This window comes from Drosophila santomea, chromosome X (genome assembly GCF_016746245.2).
Source record: "Drosophila santomea strain STO CAGO 1482 chromosome X, Prin_Dsan_1.1, whole genome shotgun sequence".
Classification (NCBI taxonomy): Eukaryota; Metazoa; Arthropoda; class Insecta; order Diptera; family Drosophilidae; genus Drosophila; species Drosophila santomea.
Genome location: NC_053021.2, coordinates 2,062,062 through 2,086,944, shown reverse-complemented (window position 1 = coordinate 2,086,944; position 24,883 = coordinate 2,062,062). Strand labels below are relative to the sequence as shown.

Below are 24,883 nucleotides of genomic sequence, written 5' to 3'. Positions count from 1 at the left end.
GGTACCCTTCTTTTGTCGCTGTGCATTACAAGTTGCAACCGAAGCCACTTCGGCTAGACATTCGTGCCACTTCGGCTGCTGCGCGGCGGCGTCGCTTCTTTGCTATTTTCAACTGACAACGCGAAGAATTGTCAGTTTATTTTGAACAACCGCGGCGAGCGCATAGAATTACGCCAAACGAACCGAAAATCTCAAATCATAAATCCCAAGCCAGCAATCCGAGTATCCGCATCCGAGTATCTGAAACCGAGTATCTGTATCAGAATCGGAAGTGCAGAACCAAACCAAAATTCCTGCGCCAGAAAGTGTCGCGATTTGTTTGTTTTCCTTCCTTTTTTTTCGAGTTAAATTCTGTGCCCTAATAGTGCGAATCGAAATCGGAAATTTCGTTGAAAACAGCAATCAAAATCGACCTGAAGCCAATGTAAATGTCCTGTTTGTATAGCTAAAGTTGATATAAATACATACATATATGTACATATATAGTTTATAGTATATGGAATAAAGTATATAATACATAGCATATAGAAAACCGATGCAGTGACGACAATAACAACGAACTTTTGCAGTTTATTGACAGCAGCGAACAACCACAAAAACCAGATTGAAAGCAAACAACAAACAACAAACAACAAACAACAAGCAACAACTTAAAGTAATTTGCAACTGAAAAGAAATGCGGCAATGGGGCGCAAACAAAGTATAAGCACATAGATTGGCCGATCGGCCAGAAAGGCAGCGGCAGCAACAACTGCCAACTGCCCAGGTTACAACAACAAAAAAAGAGAAAACTTTTCGTGGACGACACTTTGAAAAGACAAACAACAACAACAGCAATAACCACATTAAAGGGGGGTCTCAACGGTCAGATGGTGAAAATCTTTTTCAGAGCGACTGATCTTGTTGCTAAAGTCGTCGCTGTTGTTGTTGCAATTTTACCCACTGGTTTTTACCGCCAGCTACAGTAATCTCCCCGTAACTCGCGTCCCTGATCTTTTGTGATCTCCGTTTTGACATTATGAAATATTACACATATCTTTCATCATTTTCGGGCACTTTGCAGTGTTGGAACCTGAAATCAAAAGAGATATATTATAAATATGGTAATACGTGATATGATATAATATCACCCAGCTTGCAGTTTGAATTCGTTTTTGAATTCTCCAATTTTGATAATAAGAAGAATCTTAATTCTTACACATTAAAAGCACATGCAAGTTAATGGAGCATTTCAATTGGCGAGTGGAAAATGTGAAAAGCTAATCGTTTTAACCCATTACTGCGACGATTTGCGAAACTTTTGCTTTGGCTAAACGAAAACAATTTGAGATGGCAGCAATTCCCTGGCATAAATCACTCTGCCACATCCAAATCCACATTCCCATTCTCCACATCCGCAGCATCCCAGATCCAGCTACTCGAATTATGATAAATGCCCACAGCACCGTGGATAGTGTGTAGTGTATAGGGTATAGAGTATGGTGTGTGGTGTGTGTGGCATGCAGGGTATGTGCGGGATGGTAGGGCATAGTGGGTGGGTAAATCGCAAATTTTCAGCGTCAAATGCCATTAAGCCATAGTCCGCGTTATTGAGTTAAATTGGAAAATAAGCGAGCGACAGTTGCTGTTGTGTGTGCCTTGTGCAATTGTTCGCACTTGGAGACGACTAACTGGAAACTGCGAACTGCAAACTGGGAACTGGGAACTGGGAATGGTAATCGCGATGGAACCGAACCGAGCTGAAAAACTGAAAAAAATCTGAAAAAGCTGAAAAGTGGACAGGCCAGAGCCATTACCCCGCCCATTGCCGCTTATTATTTGCACTATTTCATTATTATTATGTTCGTCAAGGGGGAAGGGGAGGGAGAGGGAGATCCTCATCGCGGATGATAGTTATTCCAATTATATGGCGGATAGCTCGACCCTCGAGCGGACATTCCGTACCCCTTTAAATGTGAATCTCAACTGAATGTGTGCATCTGAATCACAATCCGAAAGGGGTTAGTGAGATAGTGGGATCGTGATTAGGAGGCACGTGCTCCTCTAAAACTTCAACTTTGGATAAATTAGCAAGGCAATTGCAAGTCCGACAATTACAGCACAAGAAATTTCAAATCACAAGTGCAAAAGTATGAAAAGATTGATTTCAAGAGAGCGTTATATATTTGTTAGATTAACTTGATGCTGGATAATTCTGTGCAATCTTCACAGATCCGCTTTTGCCTAGCAGTGCATTTCAAAAGAAACACTTTTTCGGTTTTTATTTTGGTTTTCATTGCTGGTTCACACGCAAGCTGTTTTTTTTTGGTCAACACGAATTTTCCCATCGCAGATCCATGGGCTTGATTGCAACAAAACATGTGATCATTAGCATGAAACCAATTCAAAAAGTGCTGCCGCTTCTTTCCCATGAACGTCGAGAAGAATGGTAGTTTTTGGCAATTGAACTCTTGATTTTCTCTGCACATTGGCAATGTTCCAAATATATAGAATATATATACCAAGTTGTGCACCTACTTTGTATTTAAATTTTAGTTCAAGTCAATGAAAGTTAATGGATAATTGTCGGCCCTGAATGCTTTTTGCCACCCATAGTTTAAATAAATAGATGAGGACATCCATTTATTTGTTCATCTGCTTCGGTGACCATGGTCATCCATCTGCTGAGGTCGCTGCTGTTGTTAATTTTGTGATATTGTTTTTATTTAGCTATTGTTTTCATTCAATCACACAAAATATTTGCATAAGCGAGTGCCCACCCATGTGTGTGCACATTTGTGCAGCAGTTGCAGCTTCAATTGCAATTGCCTAACCAGTCGCCCCCGCTGGCACACATGTAAATATGTATATACATATGTGTCTGGGTACTCCAGTTACATGACACTGACCAAAGGAAATGCCAATGGAAAACATAGTAATAATACTAACTTAATAATAACAGAATATTATATTTAAAGGCTGAAAGGCCTTGTTTTCTTACAAGATTTGTAACAACATAATTATACTAAATAAAAAGTGCTCAGTCTGACGGCTTTTTTCCTTTTCAGATCCCGCGATGGGCAATGCTGGCTACACTTGCATACGCCGCACATTCTGCTGGCTCAACATCATTCTATGGGTAAGTATGCAGATACAGATACAGATACAGATACAGATACAGATACAGATACAGATACAGATACAGATACAGATACAGATACACCTCTATGAAACATGGTAATTTGAAATTTGTTGATAAACATAAATATTCCGACTGCCGTCTCATTTCCTCGAGAACGGATATGCACAGGCAAAATCAAAACCAAAATCAGAAGGTAGGGCGGCTAATCAGTGCTACAAACTTTGCCGTCGTCTGCGGCGGAAGTGTCTTTGTGCCAGCATGTTGCATTGTCTGCGCGCCTGTCATTGACTTTTGCGTTTGCTTTTGGCTTTGCTTTCAGTTTCCAGCTCGACTTAGACTTTGGCGGCGGTTGTTTGCCTATAGCTTTCTGCATCTGCAGCTGTCAGCTGTCAGCCGTTGTCAACATGCAACAGTTGTGTGCTTTGCCTGTGACATCGAAAGCTCTCCATCATCTAATATTCCTTCTGAAAGATAGATCCCAGAATCCCTCAATATTCCCAACAAAACTCGGATCAAAAGTCAGGTTTTCGGCACATTTCATTACTTTATGCACAAGGATGAGGATATTATATGCCATCGATCCCTTTTTTTTGTCTAATATAGCCCGCGTGTAACATATTTTTTGTCACGCTCCCAACAACCACATGGGATATTTTATTTATGTCGTGATTGTCGTGCAAATCTCGTGAGAAACACGTGAAGCATAATGTGACTGTTCATCTCTGATCTGAGTTCCGTTGCAAAGTAACGGGGTTTCTCCTTAGAGGGCGCCTGAAAGCATGAAAGAGACGGCCATCATGAAAGTATAAGCTAGTTGTCTCGTTCTATGAGACCTGCTGGGACCTGCCGTCACCTGCAGAGATTTCTGTTCGCCTGGTGTGCGAAACGAAAAACTGTCCGATTTAGCAGCGAAAATAATATTCGGGGCGGCTGAAATTTTAGAGAAATTTAAGAGATTTACGATTTTAAACACTAGGCGAACATAAATCCCAGTAGGCAGCCAACGATCCGTTTTTTCCTTAAAATAGAGAGGCTCGCGTGTAACTGATTTTTTGTCACGCTCCCAACAACCACATGGGATATTTTAATTATATCGTGATTGTCGTGTAAATCTCGTGATAAGCGCGTGAAGCACCAAGTGCACAATGTGACTGCGCATCTCTGATCTGAGTTCTGTTGCAAGTAACGGCATTTCTCTTTAGAGCCTGAAAGCATGCAAGGGACGGCAATCATGGAAATATCAGATAGTTGTCTCGTTCTATGATAATTGCTGGCATCTGCTGCCACCTGCTGAGATTTCTGTTCGCCTGGTGTGCGAAACGAAAAACTGCCCGATTTAGCAGCGAAAATAATATTCGGGGCGGCTGAAATTTTAGAGAAATTTAAGAGATTTCCGATTTTAAACACTAGGCGAACATAAATCCCAGTAGGCAGCCAACGATCCGTTTTTTCCTTAAAATAGAGAGGCTCGCGTGTAACTGATTTTTTGTCACGCTCCCAACAACCACATGGGATATTTTAATTATATCGTGATTGTCGTGTAAATCTCGTGATAAGCGCGTGAAGCACCAAGTGCACAATGTGACTGCGCATCTCTGATCTGAGTTTCGTTGCGAAGTAACGGCATTTCTCCTGCATGCCTGAAAGCATGCAAGGGACGGCAATCATGGAAATATCAGATAGTTGTCTCGTTCTATGATAATTGCTGGCATCTGCTGCCACCTGCTGAGATTTCTGTTCGCCTGGTGTGCGAAACGAAAAACTGTCCGATTTAGCAGCGAAAATAATATTCGGGGCGGCTGAAATTTTAGAGAAATTTAAGAGATTTACGATTTTTAACACTAGGCGAATATAAATCCCAGTAGGCAGCCAACGATCCGTTTTTTTCCTTAAAATAGAGAGGCTCGCGTGTAACTGATTTTGTGTCACGCTCCCAACAACCACATGGGATATTTTAATTATATCGTGATTGTCGTGCAAATCTCGTGATAAGCGCGTGAAGCACCAAGTGCACAATGTGACTGCGCATCTCTGATCTGAGTTCCGTTGCAAGTAACGGCATTTCTCTTTAGAGCCTGAAAGCATGCAAGGGACGGCAATCATGGAAATATCAGATAGTTGTCTCGTTCTATGATAATTGCTGGCATCTGCTGCCACCTGCTGAGATTTCTGTTCGCCTGGTGTGCGAAACAAAAAACTGTCCGATTTAGCAGCGAAAATAATATTCGGGGCGGCTGAAATTTTAGAGAAATTTAAGAGATTTCCGATTTTAAACACTAGGCGAACATAAATCCCAGTAGGCAGCCAACGATCCGTTTTTTCCTTAAAATAGAGAGGCTCGCGTGTAACTGATTTTTTGTCACGCTCCCAACAACCACATGGGATATTTTAATTATATCGTGATTGTCGTGTAAATCTCGTGATAAGCGCGTGAAGCACCAAGTGCACAATGTGACTGCGCATCTCTGATCTGAGTTTCGTTGCGAAGTAACGGCATTTCTCCTGCATGCCTGAAAGCATGCAAGGGACGGCAATCATGGAAATATCAGATAGTTGTCTCGTTCTATGATAATTGCTGGCATCTGCTGCCACCTGCTGAGATTTCTGTTCGCCTGGTGTGCGAAACAAAAAACTGTCCGATTTAGCAGCGAAAATAATATTCGGGGCGGCTGAAATTTTAGAGAAATTTAAGAGATTTCCGATTTTAAACACTAGGCGAACATAAATCCCAGTAGGCAGCCAACGATCCGTTTTTTCCTTAAAATAGAGAGGCTCGCGTGTAACTGATTTTTTGTCACGCTCCCAACAACCACATGGGATATTTTAATTATATCGTGATTGTCGTGCAAATCTCGTGATAAGCGCGTGAAGCACCAAGTGCACAATGTGACTGCGCATCTCTGATCTGAGTTCTGTTGCAAGTAACGGCATTTCTCTTTAGAGCCTGAAAGCATGCAAGGGATGGCAATCATGGAAATATCAGATAGTTGTCTCGTTCTATGATAATTGCTGGCATCTGCCGCCACCCCCTGAGATTTCTGTTCGCCTGGTGTGCGAAACGAAAAACTGCCCGATTTAGTAGCGAAAATAATATTCGGGGCGGCTGAAATTTTAGAGAAATTTAAGAGATTTCCGATTTTAAACACTAGGCGAACATAAATCCCAGTAGGCAGCCAACGATCCGTTTTTTCCTTAAAATAGAGAGGCTCGCGTGTAACTGATTTTTTGTCACGCTCCCAACAACCACATGGGATATTTTAATTATATCGTGATTGTCGTGCAAATCTCGTGATAAACGCGTGAAGCACCAAGTGCACAATGTGACTGCGCATCTCTGATCTGAGTTCCGTTGCAAGTAACGGCATTTCTCTTTAGAGCCTGAAAGCATGCAAGGGACGGCAATCAGGGAAATATCAGATAGTTGTCTCGTTCTATGATAATTGCTGGCATCTGCCGTCACCTGCAGAGATTTCTGTTCGCCTGGTATTCAGCATCGGTAAAACTGACAATTTTGGCCGAAGAAATTGGTTGTGGCGCTCCGAGATGAAGCAAATTGGTGATTTTTCGATTTTAAGTACCAGGCGAACAGAATCGATTAGCAGGTGGAAACGAACAGCTGATCGCTTAAACTAAACCTTACTTAGGGATGGGCGATTCAAATGCACTGGGAGCTTTCGTGTTTATCGGATCAAAGCTCATGACATGTGCACAATAACGAACGATTCATTTGAATCGCCCATCCCTAAGTAAGCTTTACTTTCAGCGATCAGCTGTTCGTTTCCACCTGCTATTCGATTCTGTTCGCCTGGTATTCAGCATCGGTAAAACTGACAATTTTGACCGAAGAAATTGGTTGTGGTGCTCCGAGATGAAGCAAATTGGTGATTTTTCGATTTAAAGTACCAGGCGAACAGAAATGTCAGTAGGCGACCGGCGATCAGTTCGATTGTGCAACCTAACTAATGACAACCATAAATGTCACAGCCCAAAAGTATGCAATACACTTTAACGTTTGCTATCAGCAGCCCAGCTCAGTGCATGAATTTTTCGTTGTATACTTTTGGGATGCCGGAAGAAATTCGAGCTGCTATATTTCAGTTGCATACCTTTAGGATGTGTCGGAAAACGTTGACCAGCTAATCATGAATTTTTCGTTGCATACTTTTGGGCTGATTTAAGAGATGAGATAAGCTGATCGTGAAATTCTGCGTTGCCTACTTTTGGGGGCTGCTTGATTTTGAATTCTGCAAAGTCACCTCCTGACATTTCTGTTCGCCTGGTATCTGAAATCCAGAATCTCTCAGTTTTACCACCAAAACTCGGCTTAAAAGTCCGGTTTCCGGCCCTTTTCATTACTTTATGCACCAGGCAATCATAATTATCAGTAGGAGTCTACATAAATCGCAATGATAGTTGGCCACTTCCTGACATTTCTGTTTGCCTGGTATCTGAAATCGAGAATCTCTCAATTTCACCTCCAAAACTCGGCTTAAAAGTCCGGTTTTTGGGACATTTCATTGTTTTATGCACCAGGCAATCATAATTAGCAGCAGGTGGTTACTAAAATCGCAATGATCGTTGGCCACTTCCTGACATTTCTGTTTGCCTGGTATCTGAAATCGAGAATCTCTCCATTTTACCACCAAAATTCGGCTTAAAAGTCCGGTTTTTGGGACATTTCATTGTTTTATGCACCAGGCAATCATAATTAGCAGCAGGTGGTTACTAAAATCGCAATGATCGTTGGCCACTTCCTGACATTTCTGTTTGCCTGGTATCTGAAATCGAGAATCTCTCCATTTTACCACCAAAATTCGGCTTAAAAGTCCGGTTTTTGGGACATTTCATTGTTTTATGCACCAGGCAATCATAATTAGCAGCAGGTGGTTACTAAAATCGCAATGATCGTTGGCCACTTCCTGACATTTCTGTTTGCCTGGTATCTGAAATCGAGAATCTCTCCATTTTACCACCAAAATTCGGCTTAAAAGTCGGGTTTTTGGGACATTTTATTGTTTTATGCACTAGGCAATCATAATTAGCAGCAGGTGGTTACTAAAATCGCAATGATCGTTGGCCACTTCCTGACATTTCTGTTTGCCTGGTATCTGAAATCGAGAATCTCTCAATTTCACCTCCAAAACTCGGCTTAAAAGTCCGGTTTCCGGCCCTTTTCATTACTTTATGCACCAGGCAGTCATAATTAGCAGAAGGAGTCTACATAAATCGCAATGATCGTTGGCCACTTCCTGACATTTCTGTTTGCCTGGTATCTGAAATCGAGAATCTCTCCATTTTACCACCAAAATTCGGCTTAAAAGTCGGGTTTTTGGGACATTTTATTGTTTTATGCACTAGGCAATCATAATTAGCAGCAGGTGGTTACTAAAATCGCAATGATCGTTGGCCACTTCCTGACATTTCTGTTTGCCTGGTATCTGAAATCGAGAATCTCTCCATTTTTCCACCAAAATTCGGCTTAAAAGTCGGGTTTTTGGGACATTTTATTGTTTTATGCACCAGGCAATCATAATTAGCAGCAGGTGGTTACTAAAATCGCAATGATCGTTGGCCACTTCCTGACATTTCTGTTTGCCTGGTATCTGAAATCGAGAATCTCTCCATTTTACCACCAAAATTCGGCTTAAAAGTCCGGTTTTTGGGACATTTCATTGTTTTATGCACCAGGCAATCATAATTAGCAGCAGGTGGTTACTAAAATCGCAATGATCGTTGGCCACTTCCTGACATTTCTGTTTGCCTGGTATCTGAAATCGAGAATCTCTCCATTTTTCCACCAAAATTCGGCTTAAAAGTCGGGTTTTTGGGACATTTTATTGTTTTATGCACTAGGCAATCATAATTAGCAGCAGGTGGTTACTAAAATCGCAATGATCGTTGGCCACTTCCTGACATTTCTGTTTGCCTGGTATCTGAAATCGAGAATCTCTCAATTTCACCTCCAAAACTCGGCTTAAAAGTCCGGTTTCCGGCCCTTTTCATTACTTTATGCACCAGGCAGTCATAATTAGCAGAAGGAGTCTACATAAATCGCAATGATCGTTGGCCACTTCCTGACATTTCTGTTTGCCTGGTATCTGAAATCGAGAATCTCTCCATTTTTCCACCAAAATTCGGCTTAAAAGTCGGGTTTTTGGGACATTTTTTTGTTTTATGCACCAGGCAATCATAATTAGCGCAGGTGGTTACTAAAATCGCAATGATCGTTGGCCACTTCCTGACATTTCTGTTTGCCTGGTATCTGAAATCGAGAATCTCTCCATTTTTCCACCAAAATTCGGCTTAAAAGTCGGGTTTTTGGGACATTTTATTGTTTTATGCACCAGGCAATCATAATTAGCAGCAGGTGGTTACTAAAATCGCAATGATCGTTGGCCACTTCCTGACATTTCTGTTTGCCTGGTATCTGAAATCGAGAATCTCTCCATTTTACCACCAAAATTCGGCTTAAAAGTCCGGTTTTTGGGACATTTCATTGTTTTATGCACCAGGCAATCATAATTAGCAGCAGGTGGTTACTAAAATCGCAATGATCGTTGGCCACTTCCTGACATTTCTGTTTGCCTGGTATCTGAAATCGAGAATCTCTCCATTTTTCCACCAAAATTCGGCTTAAAAGTCGGGTTTTTGGGACATTTTATTGTTTTATGCACTAGGCAATCATAATTAGCAGCAGGTGGTTACTAAAATCGCAATGATCGTTGGCCACTTCCTGACATTTCTGTTTGCCTGGTATCTGAAATCGAGAATCTCTCAATTTCACCTCCAAAACTCGGCTTAAAAGTCCGGTTTTTGGGACATTTCATTGTTTTATGCACCAGGCAATCATAATTAGCAGCAGGTGGTTACTAAAATCGCAATGATCGTTGGCCACTTCCTGACATTTCTGTTTGCCTGGTATCTGAAATCGAGAATCTCTCCATTTTTCCACCAAAATTCGGCTTAAAAGTCGGGTTTTTGGGATATTTTATTGTTTTATGCACCAGGCAATCATAATTAGCAGCAGGTGGTTACTAAAATCGCAATGATCGCTGCCCACTTTCTGACATTTCTGTTTGCCTGGTATCTGAAATCGAGAATCTCTCAATTTCACCTCCAAAACTCGGCTTAAAAGTCCGGTTTTTGGGACATTTCATTGTTTTATGCACCAGGCAATCATAATTAGCAGCAGGTGGTTACTAAAATCGCAATGATCGTTGGCCACTTCCTGACATTTCTGTTTGCCTGGTATCTGAAATCGAGAATCTCTCAATTTCACCTCCAAAACTCGGCTTAAAAGTCCGGTTTTTGGGACATTTCATTGTTTTATGCACCAGGCAATCATAATTAGCAGCAGGTGGTTACTAAAATCGCAATGATCGTTGGCCACTTCCTGACATTTCTGTTTGCCTGGTATCTGAAATCGAGAATCTCTCCATTTTACCACCAAAATTCGGCTTAAAAGTCGGGTTTTTGGGACATTTTATTGTTTTATGCACTAGGCAATCATAATTAGCAGCAGGTGGTTACTAAAATCGCAATGATCGTTGGCCACTTCCTGACATTTCTGTTTGCCTGGTATCTGAAATCGAGAATCTCTCAATTTCACCTCCAAAACTCGGCTTAAAAGTCCGGTTTCCGGCCCTTTTCATTACTTTATGCACCAGGCAGTCATAATTAGCAGAAGGAGTCTACATAAATCGCAATGATCGTTGGCCACTTCCTGACATTTCTGTTTGCCTGGTATCTGAAATCGAGAATCTCTCCATTTTTCCACCAAAATTCGGCTTAAAAGTCGGGTTTTTGGGACATTTTTTTGTTTTATGCACCAGGCAATCATAATTAGCAGCAGGTGGTTACTAAAATCGCAATGATCGTTGGCCACTTCCTGACATTTCTGTTTGCCTGGTATCTGAAATCGAGAATCTCTCCATTTTTCCACCAAAATTCGGCTTAAAAGTCGGGTTTTTGGGACATTTTATTGTTTTATGCACCAGGCAATCATAATTAGCAGCAGGTGGTTACTAAAATCGCAATGATCGTTGGCCACTTCCTGACATTTCTGTTTGCCTGGTATCTGAAATCGAGAATCTCTCCATTTTTCCACCAAAATTCGGCTTAAAAGTCGGGTTTTTGGGACATTTTATTGTTTTATGCACCAGGCAATCATAATTAGCAGCAGGTGGTTACTAAAATCGCAATGATCGTTGGCCACTTCCTGACATTTCTGTTTGCCTGGTATCTGAAATCGAGAATCTCTCCATTTTACCACCAAAATTCGGCTTAAAAGTCGGGTTTTTGGGACATTTTATTGTTTTATGCACTAGGCAATCATAATTAGCAGCAGGTGGTTACTAAAATCGCAATGATCGTTGGCCACTTCCTGACATTTCTGTTTGACTGGTATCTGAAATCGAGAATCTCTCAATTTCACCTCCAAAACTCGGCTTAAAAGTCCGGTTTTTGGGACATTTCATTGTTTTATGCACCAGGCAATCATAATTAGCAGCAGGTGGTTACTAAAATCGCAATGATCGTTGGCCACTTCCTGACATTTCTGTTTGCCTGGTATCTGAAATCGAGAATCTCTCCATTTTTCCACCAAAATTCGGCTTAAAAGTCGGGTTTTTGGGACATTTTATTGTTTTATGCACCAGGCAATCATAATTAGCAGCAGGTGGTTACTAAAATCGCAATGATCGTTGGCCACTTCCTGACATTTCTGTTTGCCTGGTATCTGAAATCGAGAATCTCTCCATTTTTCCACCAAAATTCGGCTTAAAAGTCCGGTTTTTGGGACATTTCATTGTTTTATGCACCAGGCAATCATAATTAGCAGCAGGTGGTTACTAAAATCGCAATGATCGTTGGCCACTTCCTGACATTTCTGTTTGCCTGGTATCTGAAATCGAGAATCTCTCCATTTTTCCACCAAAATTCGGCTTAAAAGTCGGGTTTTTGGGACATTTTATTGTTTTATGCACTAGGCAATCATAATTAGCAGCAGGTGGTTACTAAAATCGCAATGATCGTTGGCCACTTCCTGACATTTCTGTTTGCCTGGTATCTGAAATCGAGAATCTCTCAATTTCACCTCCAAAACTCGGCTTAAAAGTCCGGTTTTTGGGACATTTCATTGTTTTATGCACCAGGCAATCATAATTAGCAGCAGGTGGTTACTAAAATCGCAATGATCGTTGGCCACTTCCTGACATTTCTGTTTGCCTGGTATCTGAAATCGAGAATCTCTCCATTTTACCACCAAAATTCGGCTTAAAAGTCCGGTTTTTGGGACATTTCATTGTTTTATGCACCAGGCAATCATAATTAGCAGCAGGTGGTTACTAAAATCGCAATGATCGTTGGCCACTTCCTGACATTTCTGTTTGCCTGGTATCTGAAATCGAGAATCTCTCCATTTTACCACCAAAATTCGGCTTAAAAGTCCGGTTTTTGGGACATTTCATTGTTTTATGCACCAGGCAATCATAATTATCAGTAGGAGTCTACATAAATCGCAATGATAGTTGGCCACTTCCTGACATTTCTGTTTGCCTGGTATCTGAAATCGAGAATCTCTCAATTTCACCTCCAAAACTCGGCTTAAAAGTCCGGTTTTTGGGACATTTCATTGTTTTATGCACCAGGCAATCATAATTAGCAGCAGGTGGTTACTAAAATCGCAATGATCGTTGGCCACTTCCTGACATTTCTGTTTGCCTGGTATCTGAAATCGAGAATCTCTCCATTTTACCACCAAAATTCGGCTTAAAATTCCGGTTTTTGGGACATTTCATTGTTTTATGCACCAGGCAATCATAATTAGCAGCAGGTGGTTACTAAAATCGCAATGATCGCTGCCCACTTTCTGACATTTCTGTTTGCCTGGTATCTGAAATCGAGAATCTCTCAATTTCACCTCCAAAACTCGGCTTAAAAGTCCGGTTTTTGGGACATTTCATTGTTTTATGCACCAGGCAATCATAATTAGCAGCAGGTGGTTACTAAAATCGCAATGATCGTTGGCCACTTCCTGACATTTCTGTTTGCCTGGTATCTGAAATCGAGAATCTCTCAATTTCACCTCCAAAACTCGGCTTAAAAGTCCGGTTTTTGGGACATTTCATTGTTTTATGCACCAGGCAATCATAATTAGCAGCAGGTGGTTACTAAAATCGCAATGATCGTTGGCCACTTCCTGACATTTCTGTTTGCCTGGTATCTGAAATCGAGAATCTCTCCATTTTTCCACCAAAATTCGGCTTAAAAGTCGGGTTTTTGGGACATTTTATTGTTTTATGCACCAGGCAATCATAATTAGCAGCAGGTGGTTACTAAAATCGCAATGATCGTTGGCCACTTCCTGACATTTCTGTTTGCCTGGTATCTGAAATCGAGAATCTCTCCATTTTTCCACCAAAATTCGGCTTAAAAGTCCGGTTTTTGGGACATTTCATTGTTTTATGCACCAGGCAATCATAATTAGCAGCAGGTGGTTACTAAAATCGCAATGATCGTTGGCCACTTCCTGACATTTCTGTTTGCCTGGTATCTGAAATCGAGAATCTCTCCATTTTTCCACCAAAATTCGGCTTAAAAGTCGGGTTTTTGGGACATTTTATTGTTTTATGCACTAGGCAATCATAATTAGCAGCAGGTGGTTACTAAAATCGCAATGATCGTTGGCCACTTCCTGACATTTCTGTTTGCCTGGTATCTGAAATCGAGAATCTCTCAATTTCACCTCCAAAACTCGTCTTAAAAGTCCGGTTTTTGGGACATTTCATTGTTTTATGCACCAGGCAATCATAATTAGCAGCAGGTGGTTACTAAAATCGCAATGATCGTTGGCCACTTCCTGACATTTCTGTTTGCCTGGTATCTGAAATCGAGAATCTCTCCATTTTACCACCAAAATTCGGCTTAAAAGTCCGGTTTTTGGGACATTTCATTGTTTTATGCACCAGGCAATCATAATTAGCAGCAGGTGGTTACTAAAATCGCAATGATCGTTGGCCACTTCCTGACATTTCTGTTTGCCTGGTATCTGAAATCGAGAATCTCTCCATTTTACCACCAAAATTCGGCTTAAAAGTCCGGTTTTTGGGACATTTCATTGTTTTATGCACCAGGCAATCATAATTATCAGTAGGAGTCTACATAAATCGCAATGATAGTTGGCCACTTCCTGACATTTCTGTTTGCCTGGTATCTGAAATCGAGAATCTCTCAATTTCACCTCCAAAACTCGGCTTAAAAGTCCGGTTTTTGGGACATTTCATTGTTTTATGCACCAGGCAATCATAATTAGCAGCAGGTGGTTACTAAAATCGCAATGATCGTTGGCCACTTCCTGACATTTCTGTTTGCCTGGTATCTGAAATCGAGAATCTCTCCATTTTACCACCAAAATTCGGCTTAAAATTCCGGTTTTTGGGACATTTCATTGTTTTATGCACCAGGCAATCATAATTAGCAGCAGGTGGTTACTAAAATCGCAATGATCGTTGGCCACTTCCTGACATTTCTGTTTGCCTGGTATCTGAAATCGAGAATCTCTCAATTTTACCACCAAAATTCGGCTTAAAAGTCGGGTTTTTGGGACATTTTTTTGTTTTATGCACCAGGCAATCATAATTAGCAGCAGGTGGTTACTAAAATCGCAATGATCGTTGGCCACTTCCTGACATTTCTGTTTGCCTGGTATCTGAAATCGAGAATCTCTCCATTTTTCCACCAAAATTCGGCTTAAAAGTCGGGTTTTTGGGACATTTTATTGTTTTATGCACCAGGCAATCATAATTAGCAGCAGGTGGTTACTAAAATCGCAATGATCGTTGGCCACTTCCTGACATTTCTGTTTGCCTGGTATCTGAAATCGAGAATCTCTCCATTTTACCACCAAAATTCGGCTTAAAAGTCCGGTTTTTGGGACATTTCATTGTTTTATGCACCAGGCAATCATAATTAGCAGCAGGTGGTTACTAAAATCGCAATGATCGTTGGCCACTTCCTGACATTTCTGTTTGCCTGGTATCTGAAATCGAGAATCTCTCCATTTTTCCACCAAAATTCGGCTTTAAAGTCGGGTTTTTGGGACATTTTATTGTTTTATGCACTAGGCAATCATAATTAGCAGCAGGTGGTTACTAAAATCGCAATGATCGTTGGCCACTTCCTGACATTTCTGTTTGCCTGGTATCTGAAATCGAGAATCTCTCAATTTCACCTCCAAAACTCGGCTTAAAAGTCCGGTTTTTGGGACATTTCATTGTTTTATGCACCAGGCAATCATAATTAGCAGCAGGTGGTTACTAAAATCGCAATGATCGTTGGCCACTTCCTGACATTTCTGTTTGCCTGGTATCTGAAATCGAGAATCTCTCCATTTTACCACCAAAATTCGGCTTAAAAGTCCGGTTTTTGGGACATTTCATTGTTTTATGCACCAGGCAATCATAATTAGCAGCAGGTGGTTACTAAAATCGCAATGATCGTTGGCCACTTCCTGACATTTCTGTTTGCCTGGTATCTGAAATCGAGAATCTCTCCATTTTACCACCAAAATTCGGCTTAAAAGTCCGGTTTTTGGGACATTTCATTGTTTTATGCACCAGGCAATCATAATTATCAGTAGGAGTCTACATAAATCGCAATGATAGTTGGCCACTTCCTGACATTTCTGTTTGCCTGGTATCTGAAATCGAGAATCTCTCAATTTCACCTCCAAAACTCGGCTTAAAAGTCCGGTTTTTGGGACATTTCATTGTTTTATGCACCAGGCAATCATAATTAGCAGCAGGTGGTTACTAAAATCGCAATGATCGTTGGCCACTTCCTGACATTTCTGTTTGCCTGGTATCTGAAATCGAGAATCTCTCCATTTTACCACCAAAATTCGGCTTAAAAGTCCGGTTTTTGGGACATTTTATTGTTTTATGCACCAGGCAATCATAATTAGCAGCAGGTGGTTACTAAAATCGCAATGATCGTTGGCCACTTCCTGACATTTCTGTTTGCCTGGTATCTGAAATCGAGAATCTCTCAATTTTACCACCAAAATTCGGCTTAAAAGTCGGGTTTTTGGGACATTTTTTTGTTTTATGCACCAGGCAATCATAATTAGCAGCAGGTGGTTACTAAAATCGCAATGATCGTTGGCCACTTCCTGACATTTCTGTTTGCCTGGTATCTGAAATCGAGAATCTCTCAATTTTACCACCAAAATTCGGCTTAAAAGTCGGGTTTTTGGGACATTTTTTTGTTTTATGCACCAGGCAATCATAATTAGCAGCAGGTGGTTACTAAAATCGCAATGATCGTTGGCCACTTCCTGACATTTCTGTTTGCCTGGTATCTGAAATCGAGAATCTCTCAATTTTACCACCAAAATTCGGCTTAAAAGTCGGGTTTTTGGGACATTTTTTGTTTTATGCACCAGGCAATCATAATTAGCAGCAGGTGGTTACTAAAATCGCAATGATCGTTGGCCACTTCCTGACATTTCTGTTTGCCTGGTATCTGAAATCGAGAATCTCTCCATTTTTCCACCAAAATTCGGCTTAAAAGTCGGGTTTTTGGGACATTTTATTGTTTTATGCACCAGGCAATCATAATTAGCAGCAGGTGGTTACTAAAATCGCAATGATCGTTGGCCACTTCCTGACATTTCTGTTTGCCTGGTATCTGAAATCGAGAATCTCTCCATTTTACCACCAAAATTCGGCTTAAAAGTCCGGTTTTTGGGACATTTCATTGTTTTATGCACCAGGCAATCATAATTAGCAGCAGGTGGTTACTAAAATCGCAATGATCGTTGGCCACTTCCTGACATTTCTGTTTGCCTGGTATCTGAAATCGAGAATCTCTCCATTTTTCCACCAAAATTCGGCTTAAAAGTCGGGTTTTTGGGACATTTTATTGTTTTATGCACTAGGCAATCATAATTAGCAGCAGGTGGTTACTAAAATCGCAATGATCGTTGGCCACTTCCTGACATTTCTGTTTGCCTGGTATCTGAAATCGAGAATCTCTCAATTTCACCTCCAAAACTCGGCTTAAAAGTCCGGTTTTTGGGACATTTCATTGTTTTATGCACCAGGCAATCATAATTAGCAGCAGGTGGTTACTAAAATCGCAATGATCGTTGGCCACTTCCTGACATTTCTGTTTGCCTGGTATCTGAAATCGAGAATCTCTCCATTTTACCACCAAAATTCGGCTTAAAAGTCCGGTTTTTGGGACATTTCATTGTTTTATGCACCAGGCAATCATAATTAGCAGCAGGTGGTTACTAAAATCGCAATGATCGTTGGCCACTTCCTGACATTTCTGTTTGCCTGGTATCTGAAATCGAGAATCTCTCCATTTTACCACCAAAATTCGGCTTAAAAGTCCGGTTTTTGGGACATTTCATTGTTTTATGCACCAGGCAATCATAATTATCAGTAGGAGTCTACATAAATCGCAATGATAGTTGGCCACTTCCTGACATTTCTGTTTGCCTGGTATCTGAAATCGAGAATCTCTCAATTTCACCTCCAAAACTAGGCTTAAAAGTCCGGTTTTTGGGACATTTCATTGTTTTATGCACCAGGCAATCATAATTAGCAGCAGGTGGTTACTAAAATCGCAATGATCGTTGGCCACTTCCTGACATTTCTGTTTGCCTGGTATCTGAAATCGAGAATCTCTCCATTTTACCACCAAAATTCGGCTTAAAAGTCCGGTTTTTGGGACATTTTATTGTTTTATGCACCAGGCAATCATAATTAGCAGCAGGTGGTTACTAAAATCGCAATGATCGTTGGCCACTTCCTGACATTTCTGTTTGCCTGGTATCTGAAATCGAGAATCTCTCAATTTTACCACCAAAATTCGGCTTAAAAGTCGGGTTTTTGGGACATTTTTTTGTTTTATGCACCACGCAATCATAATTAGCAGCAGGTGGTTACTAAAATCGCAATGATCGTTGGCCACTTCCTGACATTTCTGTTTGCCTGGTATCTGAAATCGAGAATCTCTCCATTTTTCCACCAAAATTCGGCTTAAAAGTCGGGTTTTTGGGACATTTTATTGTTTTATGCACCAGGCAATCATAATTAGCAGCAGGTGGTTACTAAAATCGCAATGATCGTTGGCCACTTCCTGACATTTCTGTTTGCCTGGTATCTGAAATCGAGAATCTCTCCATTTTACCACCAAAATTCGGCTTAAAAGTCCGGTTTTTGGGACATTTCATTGTTTTATGCACCAGGCAATCATAATTAGCAGCAGGTGGTTACTAATATCGCAATGATCGCTGCCCACTTTCTGACATTTCTGTTTGCCTGGTATCTGAAATCGAGAATCTCTCCATTTTACCACCAAAATTCGGCTTAAAAGTCCGGTTTTTGGGACATTTCATTGTTTTATGCACCAGGCAATCATAATTAGCAGCAGGTGGTTACTAAAATCGCAATGATCGTTGGCCACTTCCTGACATTTCTGTTTGCCTGGTATCTGAAATCGAGAATCTCTCCATTTTTCCACCAAAATTCGGCTTAAAAGTCGGGTTTTTGGGACATTTTATTTTTTTATGCACTAGGCAATCATAATTAGCAGCAGGTGGTTACTAAAATCGCAATGATCGTTGGCCACTTCCTGACATTTTTGTTTGCCTGGTATCTGAAATCGAGAATCTCTCAATTTCACCTCCAAAACTCGGCTTAAAAGTCCGGTTTTTGGGACATTTCATTGTTTTATGCACCAGGCAATCATAATTAGCAGCAGGTGGTTACTAAAATCGCAATGATCGTTGGCCACTTCCTGACATTTCTGTTTGCCTGGTATCTGAAATCGAGAATCTCTCAATTTCACCTCCAAAACTCGGCTTTAAAGTCCGGTTTTTGGGACATTTCATTGTTTTATGCACCAGGCAATCATAATTAGCAGCAGGTGGTTACTAAAATCGCAATGAGTTGGCCACTTCCTGACATTTCTGTTTGCCTGGTATCTGAAATCGAGAATCTCTCCATTTTTCCACCAAAATTCGGCTTAAAAGTCCGGTTTTTGGGACATTTCATTGTTTTATGCACCAGACAATCATAATTAGCAGCAGGTGGTTACTAAAATCGCAATGATCGTTGGCCACTTCCTGACATTTCTGTTTGCCTGGTATCTGAAATCGAGAATCTCTCCTTTCACCTCCAAAACTCGGCTTTAAAGTCCGGTTTTTGGGACATTTCATTGTTTTATGCACCAGGCAATCATAATTAGCAGCAGGTGGTTACTAAAATCGCAATGATCGTTGGCCACTTCCTGACATTTCTGTTTGCCTGGTATCTGAAATCGAGAATCTCTCCATTTTTCCACCCAAATTCGGTTAAAAAGTCCGGTTTTTGGGACATTTCATTGTTTTATGCACCAGACAATCATAATTAGCAGCAGGTGGTTACTAAAATCGCAATGATCGTTGGCCACTTCCTGACATTTCTGTTTGCCTGGTATCTGAAATCGAGAATCTCTCAATTTCACCTCCAAAACTCGGCTTTAAAGTCCGGTTTTTGGGACATTTCATTGTTTTATGCACCAGGCAATCATAATTAGCAGCAGGTGGTTACTAAAATCGCAATGATCGTTGGCCACTTCCTGACATTTCTGTTTGCCTGGTATCTGAAATCGAGAATCTCTCCATTTTTCCACCCAAATTCGGTTAAAAATCCGGTTTTTGGGACATTTCATTGTTTTATGCACCAGACAATCATAATTAGCAGCAGGTGGTTACTAAAATCGCAATGATCGTTGGCCACTTCCTGACATTTCTGTTTGCCTGGTATCTGAAATCGAGAATCTCTCAATTTCACCTCCAAAACTCGGCTTTAAAGTCCGGTTTTTGGGACATTTCATTGTTTTATGCACCAGACAATCATAATTAGCAGCAGGTGGTTACTAAAATCGCAATGATCGTTGGCCACTTCCTGACATTTCTGTTTGCCTGGTATCTGAAATCGAGAATCTCTCAATTTCACCTCCAAAACTCGGCTTTAAAGTCCGGTTTTTGGGACATTTCATTGTTTTATGCACCAGGCAATCATAATTAGCAGCAGGTGGTTACTAAAATCGCAATGATCGTTGGCCACTTCCTGACATTTCTGTTTGCCTGGTATCTGAAATCGAGAATCTCTCCATTTTTCCACCAAAATTCGGCTTAAAAGTCCGGTTTTTGGGACATTTCATTGTTTTATGCACCAGACAATCATAATTAGCAGCAGGTGGTTACTAAAATCGCAATGATCGTTGGCCACTTCCTGACATTTCTGTTTGCCTGGTATCTGAAATCGAGAATCTCTCAATTTCACCTCCAAAACTCGGCTTTAAAGTCCGGTTTTTGGGACATTTCATTGTTTTATGCACCAGACAATCATAATTAGCAGCAGGTGGTTACTAAAATCGCAATGATCGTTGGCCACTTCCTGACATTTCTGTTTGCCTGGTATCTGAAATCGAGAATCTCTCAATTTCACCTCCAAAACTCGGCTTTAAAGTCCGGTTTTTGGGACATTTCATTGTTTTATGCACCAGGCAATCATAATTAGCAGCAGGTGGTTACTAAAATCGCAATGATCGTTGGCCACTTCCTGACATTTCTGTTTGCCTGGTATCTGAAATCGAGAATCTCTCCATTTTTCCACCAAAATTCGGCTTAAAAGTCCGGTTTTTGGGACATTTCATTGTTTTATGCACCAGACAATCATAATTAGCAGCAGGTGGTTACTAAAATCGCAATGATCGTTGGCCACTTCCTGACATTTCTGTTTGCCTGGTATCTGAAATCGAGAATCTCTCAATTTCACCTCCAAAACTCGGCTTTAAAGTCCGGTTTTTGGGACATTTCATTGTTTTATGCACCAGACAATCATAATTAGCAGCAGGTGGTTACTAAATCGCAATGATCGTTGGCCACTTCCTGACATTTCTGTTTGCCTGGTATCTGAAATCGAGAATCTCTCAATTTCACCTCCAAAACTCGGCTTTAAAGTCCGGTTTTTGGGACATTTCATTGTTTTATGCACCAGACAATCATAATTAGCAGCAGGTGGTTACTAAAATCGCAATGATCGTTGGCCACTTCCTGACATTTCTGTTTGCCTGGTATCTGAAATCTAGAATCTCTCAATTTCACCTCCAAAACTCGGCTTTAAAGTCCGGTTTTTGGGACATTTCATTCTTTTATGCACCAGGCAATCATAATTAGCAGCAGGTGGTTACTAAAATCGCAATGATCGTCGGCCACTTCCTGACATTTCTGTTTGCCTGGTATCTGAAATCAAGAATCTCTCCATTTTTCCACCAAAATTCGGCTTAAAAGTCCGGTTTTTGGGACATTTCATTGTTTTATGCACCAGGCAATCATAATTAGCAGCAGGTGTCTACTTAAAACGAAATGATCGTTGGCCACTTCCTGACATTTCTGTTTGCCTAGTACCTGAAATCCATAATCTCTCAATTTTCTTAACAAAACTCGGCTTAAAAGTCCGGTTTTCGGCCCATTTCATTACTTTATGCACCAGGCAATCATAATTAGCAGTAGGTGTCTACTTAACCAAGCGCATATTATTTATATATAAAATGTATAATTTGGATGTCCCAGGCTGAGACAAGCCACTTGTTGTATAGCAAATTGTAAGCTGGACAACTCATGTTAATCACAATCAGTTCCTTTAGCTTGGTAACCAGTGTCTTTCTAATTTCCGATTCCCAACCCGTTGCATTCCAGCTGTGTAGCTGCGCGTTCTTGGGAGCCGGACTCTGGTTGCGACTGAGCTACGCGGGATACGCCACCTTGCTGCCCCAACACGCCGGCCTGAGTGCGGACACCATCTTCATGGGCATCGGCGGCACCGGGTTTGTGGTCAGCTTCTTTGGCTGCTGCGGAGCCTGGGTGCAGTCCCGCTGTCTCCTGGTCTTGGTGAGTAAATCGCGGGAGGTCAGGCTCATGGCATACATGTCGTATTAGTGATATATACTTTGTGTAACTAACTATTCGATTTTCATATCTATCGCCGCAGTACTTCATGCTGATTGTGATGCTGTTCATGAGCGAGTTCCTGGTGGGCTCCATCGCCTTTCTCTTCCGCGGCGGACTGGGACGGACATTGGCCAACGAGTTGCGCTTCGGCATCGAGCGGCACTACAACAGCAGCGATCGGGGATCTCTGGTGGCGCCATCGGTGGCCTCCATTTGGGACAGCGTGCAGCAGTCGGTGAGTGGAGATCGAATGGCCTTTCTCTCGTGTTGCCCATTGAAACATGACATGGTTACTTTTTTTTTTGTATTTGCAGTTCGAGTGCTGTGGCGTCTCCTCCTACGAGGATTGGTATGACATCCAGTCGTGGCCGGGCAGGCGCTGGGTGCCCGAATCCTGCTGCAGGACCCTCTACGATCAGCGCCAGGTGCTCACCGAAGGATCCGGCGACGGAATGATGCGTCCCGACTGCGGCAGGTGAGTGTACTGTTCCGATTCAGTCAACAGTCAACCATTGTATTCATTCACTCCTCACTCCTCACCACCTTTAGGTCGGAGAACCCGTCGCTGTGGTGGGACAAGGGCTGTGCCCACTCGCTGCAGAGCTGGTTTACCGGCCAGCTGAACGTGGTGGGCGCCGTGGGACTGGGCATCGCCTTTGTCCAGCTGTTCGGGCTGATCACCTCGATGCTGCTGTTCTGCACGGTGAAGCACAAGCGCTCCTCGGACACCTACAAATCCTACTCGCCGTCAATCGATCCCCAGACCCGCACCAGCAGTTGGGAGGATTGAACGCGATTGTGAGCGTTGGTGGTGGGCGGACTTCTAAATTGGCGGGTTGGATGCGGATGCGGATGCAGATGCAGATGTCGCTATCTCTATACCTTTTGTTAACTCTCTCTCTCTCTCTCTTTCTCTTTCTCTCTTAGTTTCTAATTTATTCTGCGAAATGTGCCAAAAATTAATTTAATTTTTTTTTGTTTGTTTTTGTTTTGTAATCTGTAGGCGAAGACATATCGAACAAAATTGAACTGGCAGCAAGTTGCTACCAGTGTTAAACAATCACATATATGTAGTTAGCGGTGTATCCATATTGTGATGTGCTCTCTAGTAGTAGTAGTTTAAGGTCCAAGTACCGAAACGCACATAGAACAGGGTATATTGCGTACCATCACCAATCATGGCTGGTTAGAGTGCCAGAGGAGTACCTGAGATACAGCTGGTGTGTGGAGCGGGATATGCTCGTAATCCTAAATTCAACTAAATCAATATATGAACTATATATTTATACATATTTATACAATATACTTATGTTACTTTATGGAACTTTGTAGTAGTCGAAATAGCAGAAACCGCAACTGCCCGAAAAGCGTGAGAAAAATGAAGCGAGAAGACGAAATGAAGAGAAAGTGAATGAAGTAGGAGCAAATATTACATAGCTACTATGGGTATGATTATTTTATTTATACATACAAATATTTATATCGAAATGCATTCCTACACAACATGTTCGTGTTAAGTTACAAATAAATTAAAGTATTTATTTAAATTACAAGCCAGTGCAGTTTCACTGGGGTTGGTTGGGTGGTTGGTTGGGTGGTTGGTTGGGTGGTTGGTTGGGCGGCTGGGTGGGTGGCTGGGTGGTTAGCGCCTTCAAAGGCCCACCAATTTGCCACCGATGACATCCAATTGAGCCGTTATCCCCTTCGTCACGCTGCGCGCCAACTCTTTGGGCTTCTGCAAGAGGGAGGGGTGGAGTGTGGTCAACAGAGGGAAAGCTGGAACTGACCTTGGTCAAAACGAAGCACACGACCAATTGCATAAGTAGCGCCAGCGGTGCTGTGGTGCTGTCAGTCTGGCTTGAAAATAGCCAAGACTCCAGGACTCGCTATCAAATTACTGCAGAAACTTATCAATTGGCGACTCAGGTCGCAAGTTCACAGCCCTTTCGATCGCAAGTATATTATATACATAAATACTACATAATTGCTGGGACCATTATGCAACGTGTGTGCGAATGAATCCGCCATGGAAACAGGGCAAACAAACACAAAATACACAAGAAACCCACCTGAATGAAGGTGTTGAGCAGGTTGGAGAAGGCCTCATAGCCGTTGACAATGGAGCGCGAGATGCCGTCGAACATGTCGCCGTTGTTGCCGTACTTCTCGTGCTCACTGATGGAGTCCAAAATGGGAACGGGCTGCAATCGAAACTGGGTCTTATTGGCTCCATTTGGGGAATGTGATATCACTCCACCTACCTGCGCCAATTCGGCCAGCTTCTTTTGGCTGTTGTCGTACACGCTCAGCACCTTCGAGGGAATGGCCTCCTGCTCCAGATTCACCGATTCCGCCGTCTTGGCCGGAGTCGGCAGCAGTGAGATCTGCCGGGAAAACAAAGGGTAGTCACTTCGTGGTATAAACTATACCTAGCATCTAACACCACCACCCACACTCACTTTGAATCCGGCCTCGCTGGCCTGCGCATGGGTGGATTCCGCGGAGCTGTCGGCGGCATCGAAGGCATCGAAGGCATCCTGGGCACCAAAGTCGGCGGCCGAGACGCGTGCGTCGATGGGCGTGGCGCCGTCGGGCGTGGCCGGCGCTATGGGCGTGGCGCAGATGCAGTGCATCGTGGCCAAGAGCGGCAGCAGAATATGCATTTTATGAGATTGCGCCATCGTCGTGGTTTTGCAATGCGAGGTTTTTCTGAGAAATCCAAATGCCCAGCTGGAGCTTCGATCCGCAGTCTC

General features: G+C 42.0%; 2 protein-coding genes across 3 annotated transcripts; one reads left to right on the top strand and one right to left on the bottom strand.

Annotated features, from left to right (window-relative positions):
• The first annotated feature begins 136 nt into the window (after positions 1–136).
• On the top strand, positions 137–23,683 carry LOC120456706 (tetraspanin-9). Of its 2 annotated transcripts, none has more exons than XM_039643679.2 (6): positions 137–424; positions 3,048–3,118; positions 21,879–22,070; positions 22,171–22,365; positions 22,445–22,605; positions 22,680–23,683. In XM_039643679.2, exons 2-6 carry the CDS (start codon positions 3,056–3,058, stop codon positions 22,918–22,920), a joined length of 852 nt encoding a protein of 283 aa, XP_039499613.1. In that variant the 5' UTR covers positions 137–424; positions 3,048–3,055; the 3' UTR covers positions 22,921–23,683. The 2 variants fall into 2 exon arrangements, with proteins under 2 accessions (XP_039499613.1, XP_039499614.1); XM_039643680.2 differs by lacking the exon at positions 137–424 and adding an exon at positions 595–655.
• On the bottom strand, positions 23,569–24,883 carry LOC120456707. Its single transcript, XM_039643681.1, has 4 exons — positions 24,590–24,883; positions 24,392–24,514; positions 24,200–24,331; positions 23,569–23,865 (listed from the first exon to the last, which is right to left on the bottom strand). Exons 1-4 carry the CDS (start codon positions 24,809–24,811, stop codon positions 23,782–23,784), a joined length of 561 nt encoding a protein of 186 aa, XP_039499615.1. The 5' UTR covers positions 24,812–24,883; the 3' UTR covers positions 23,569–23,781.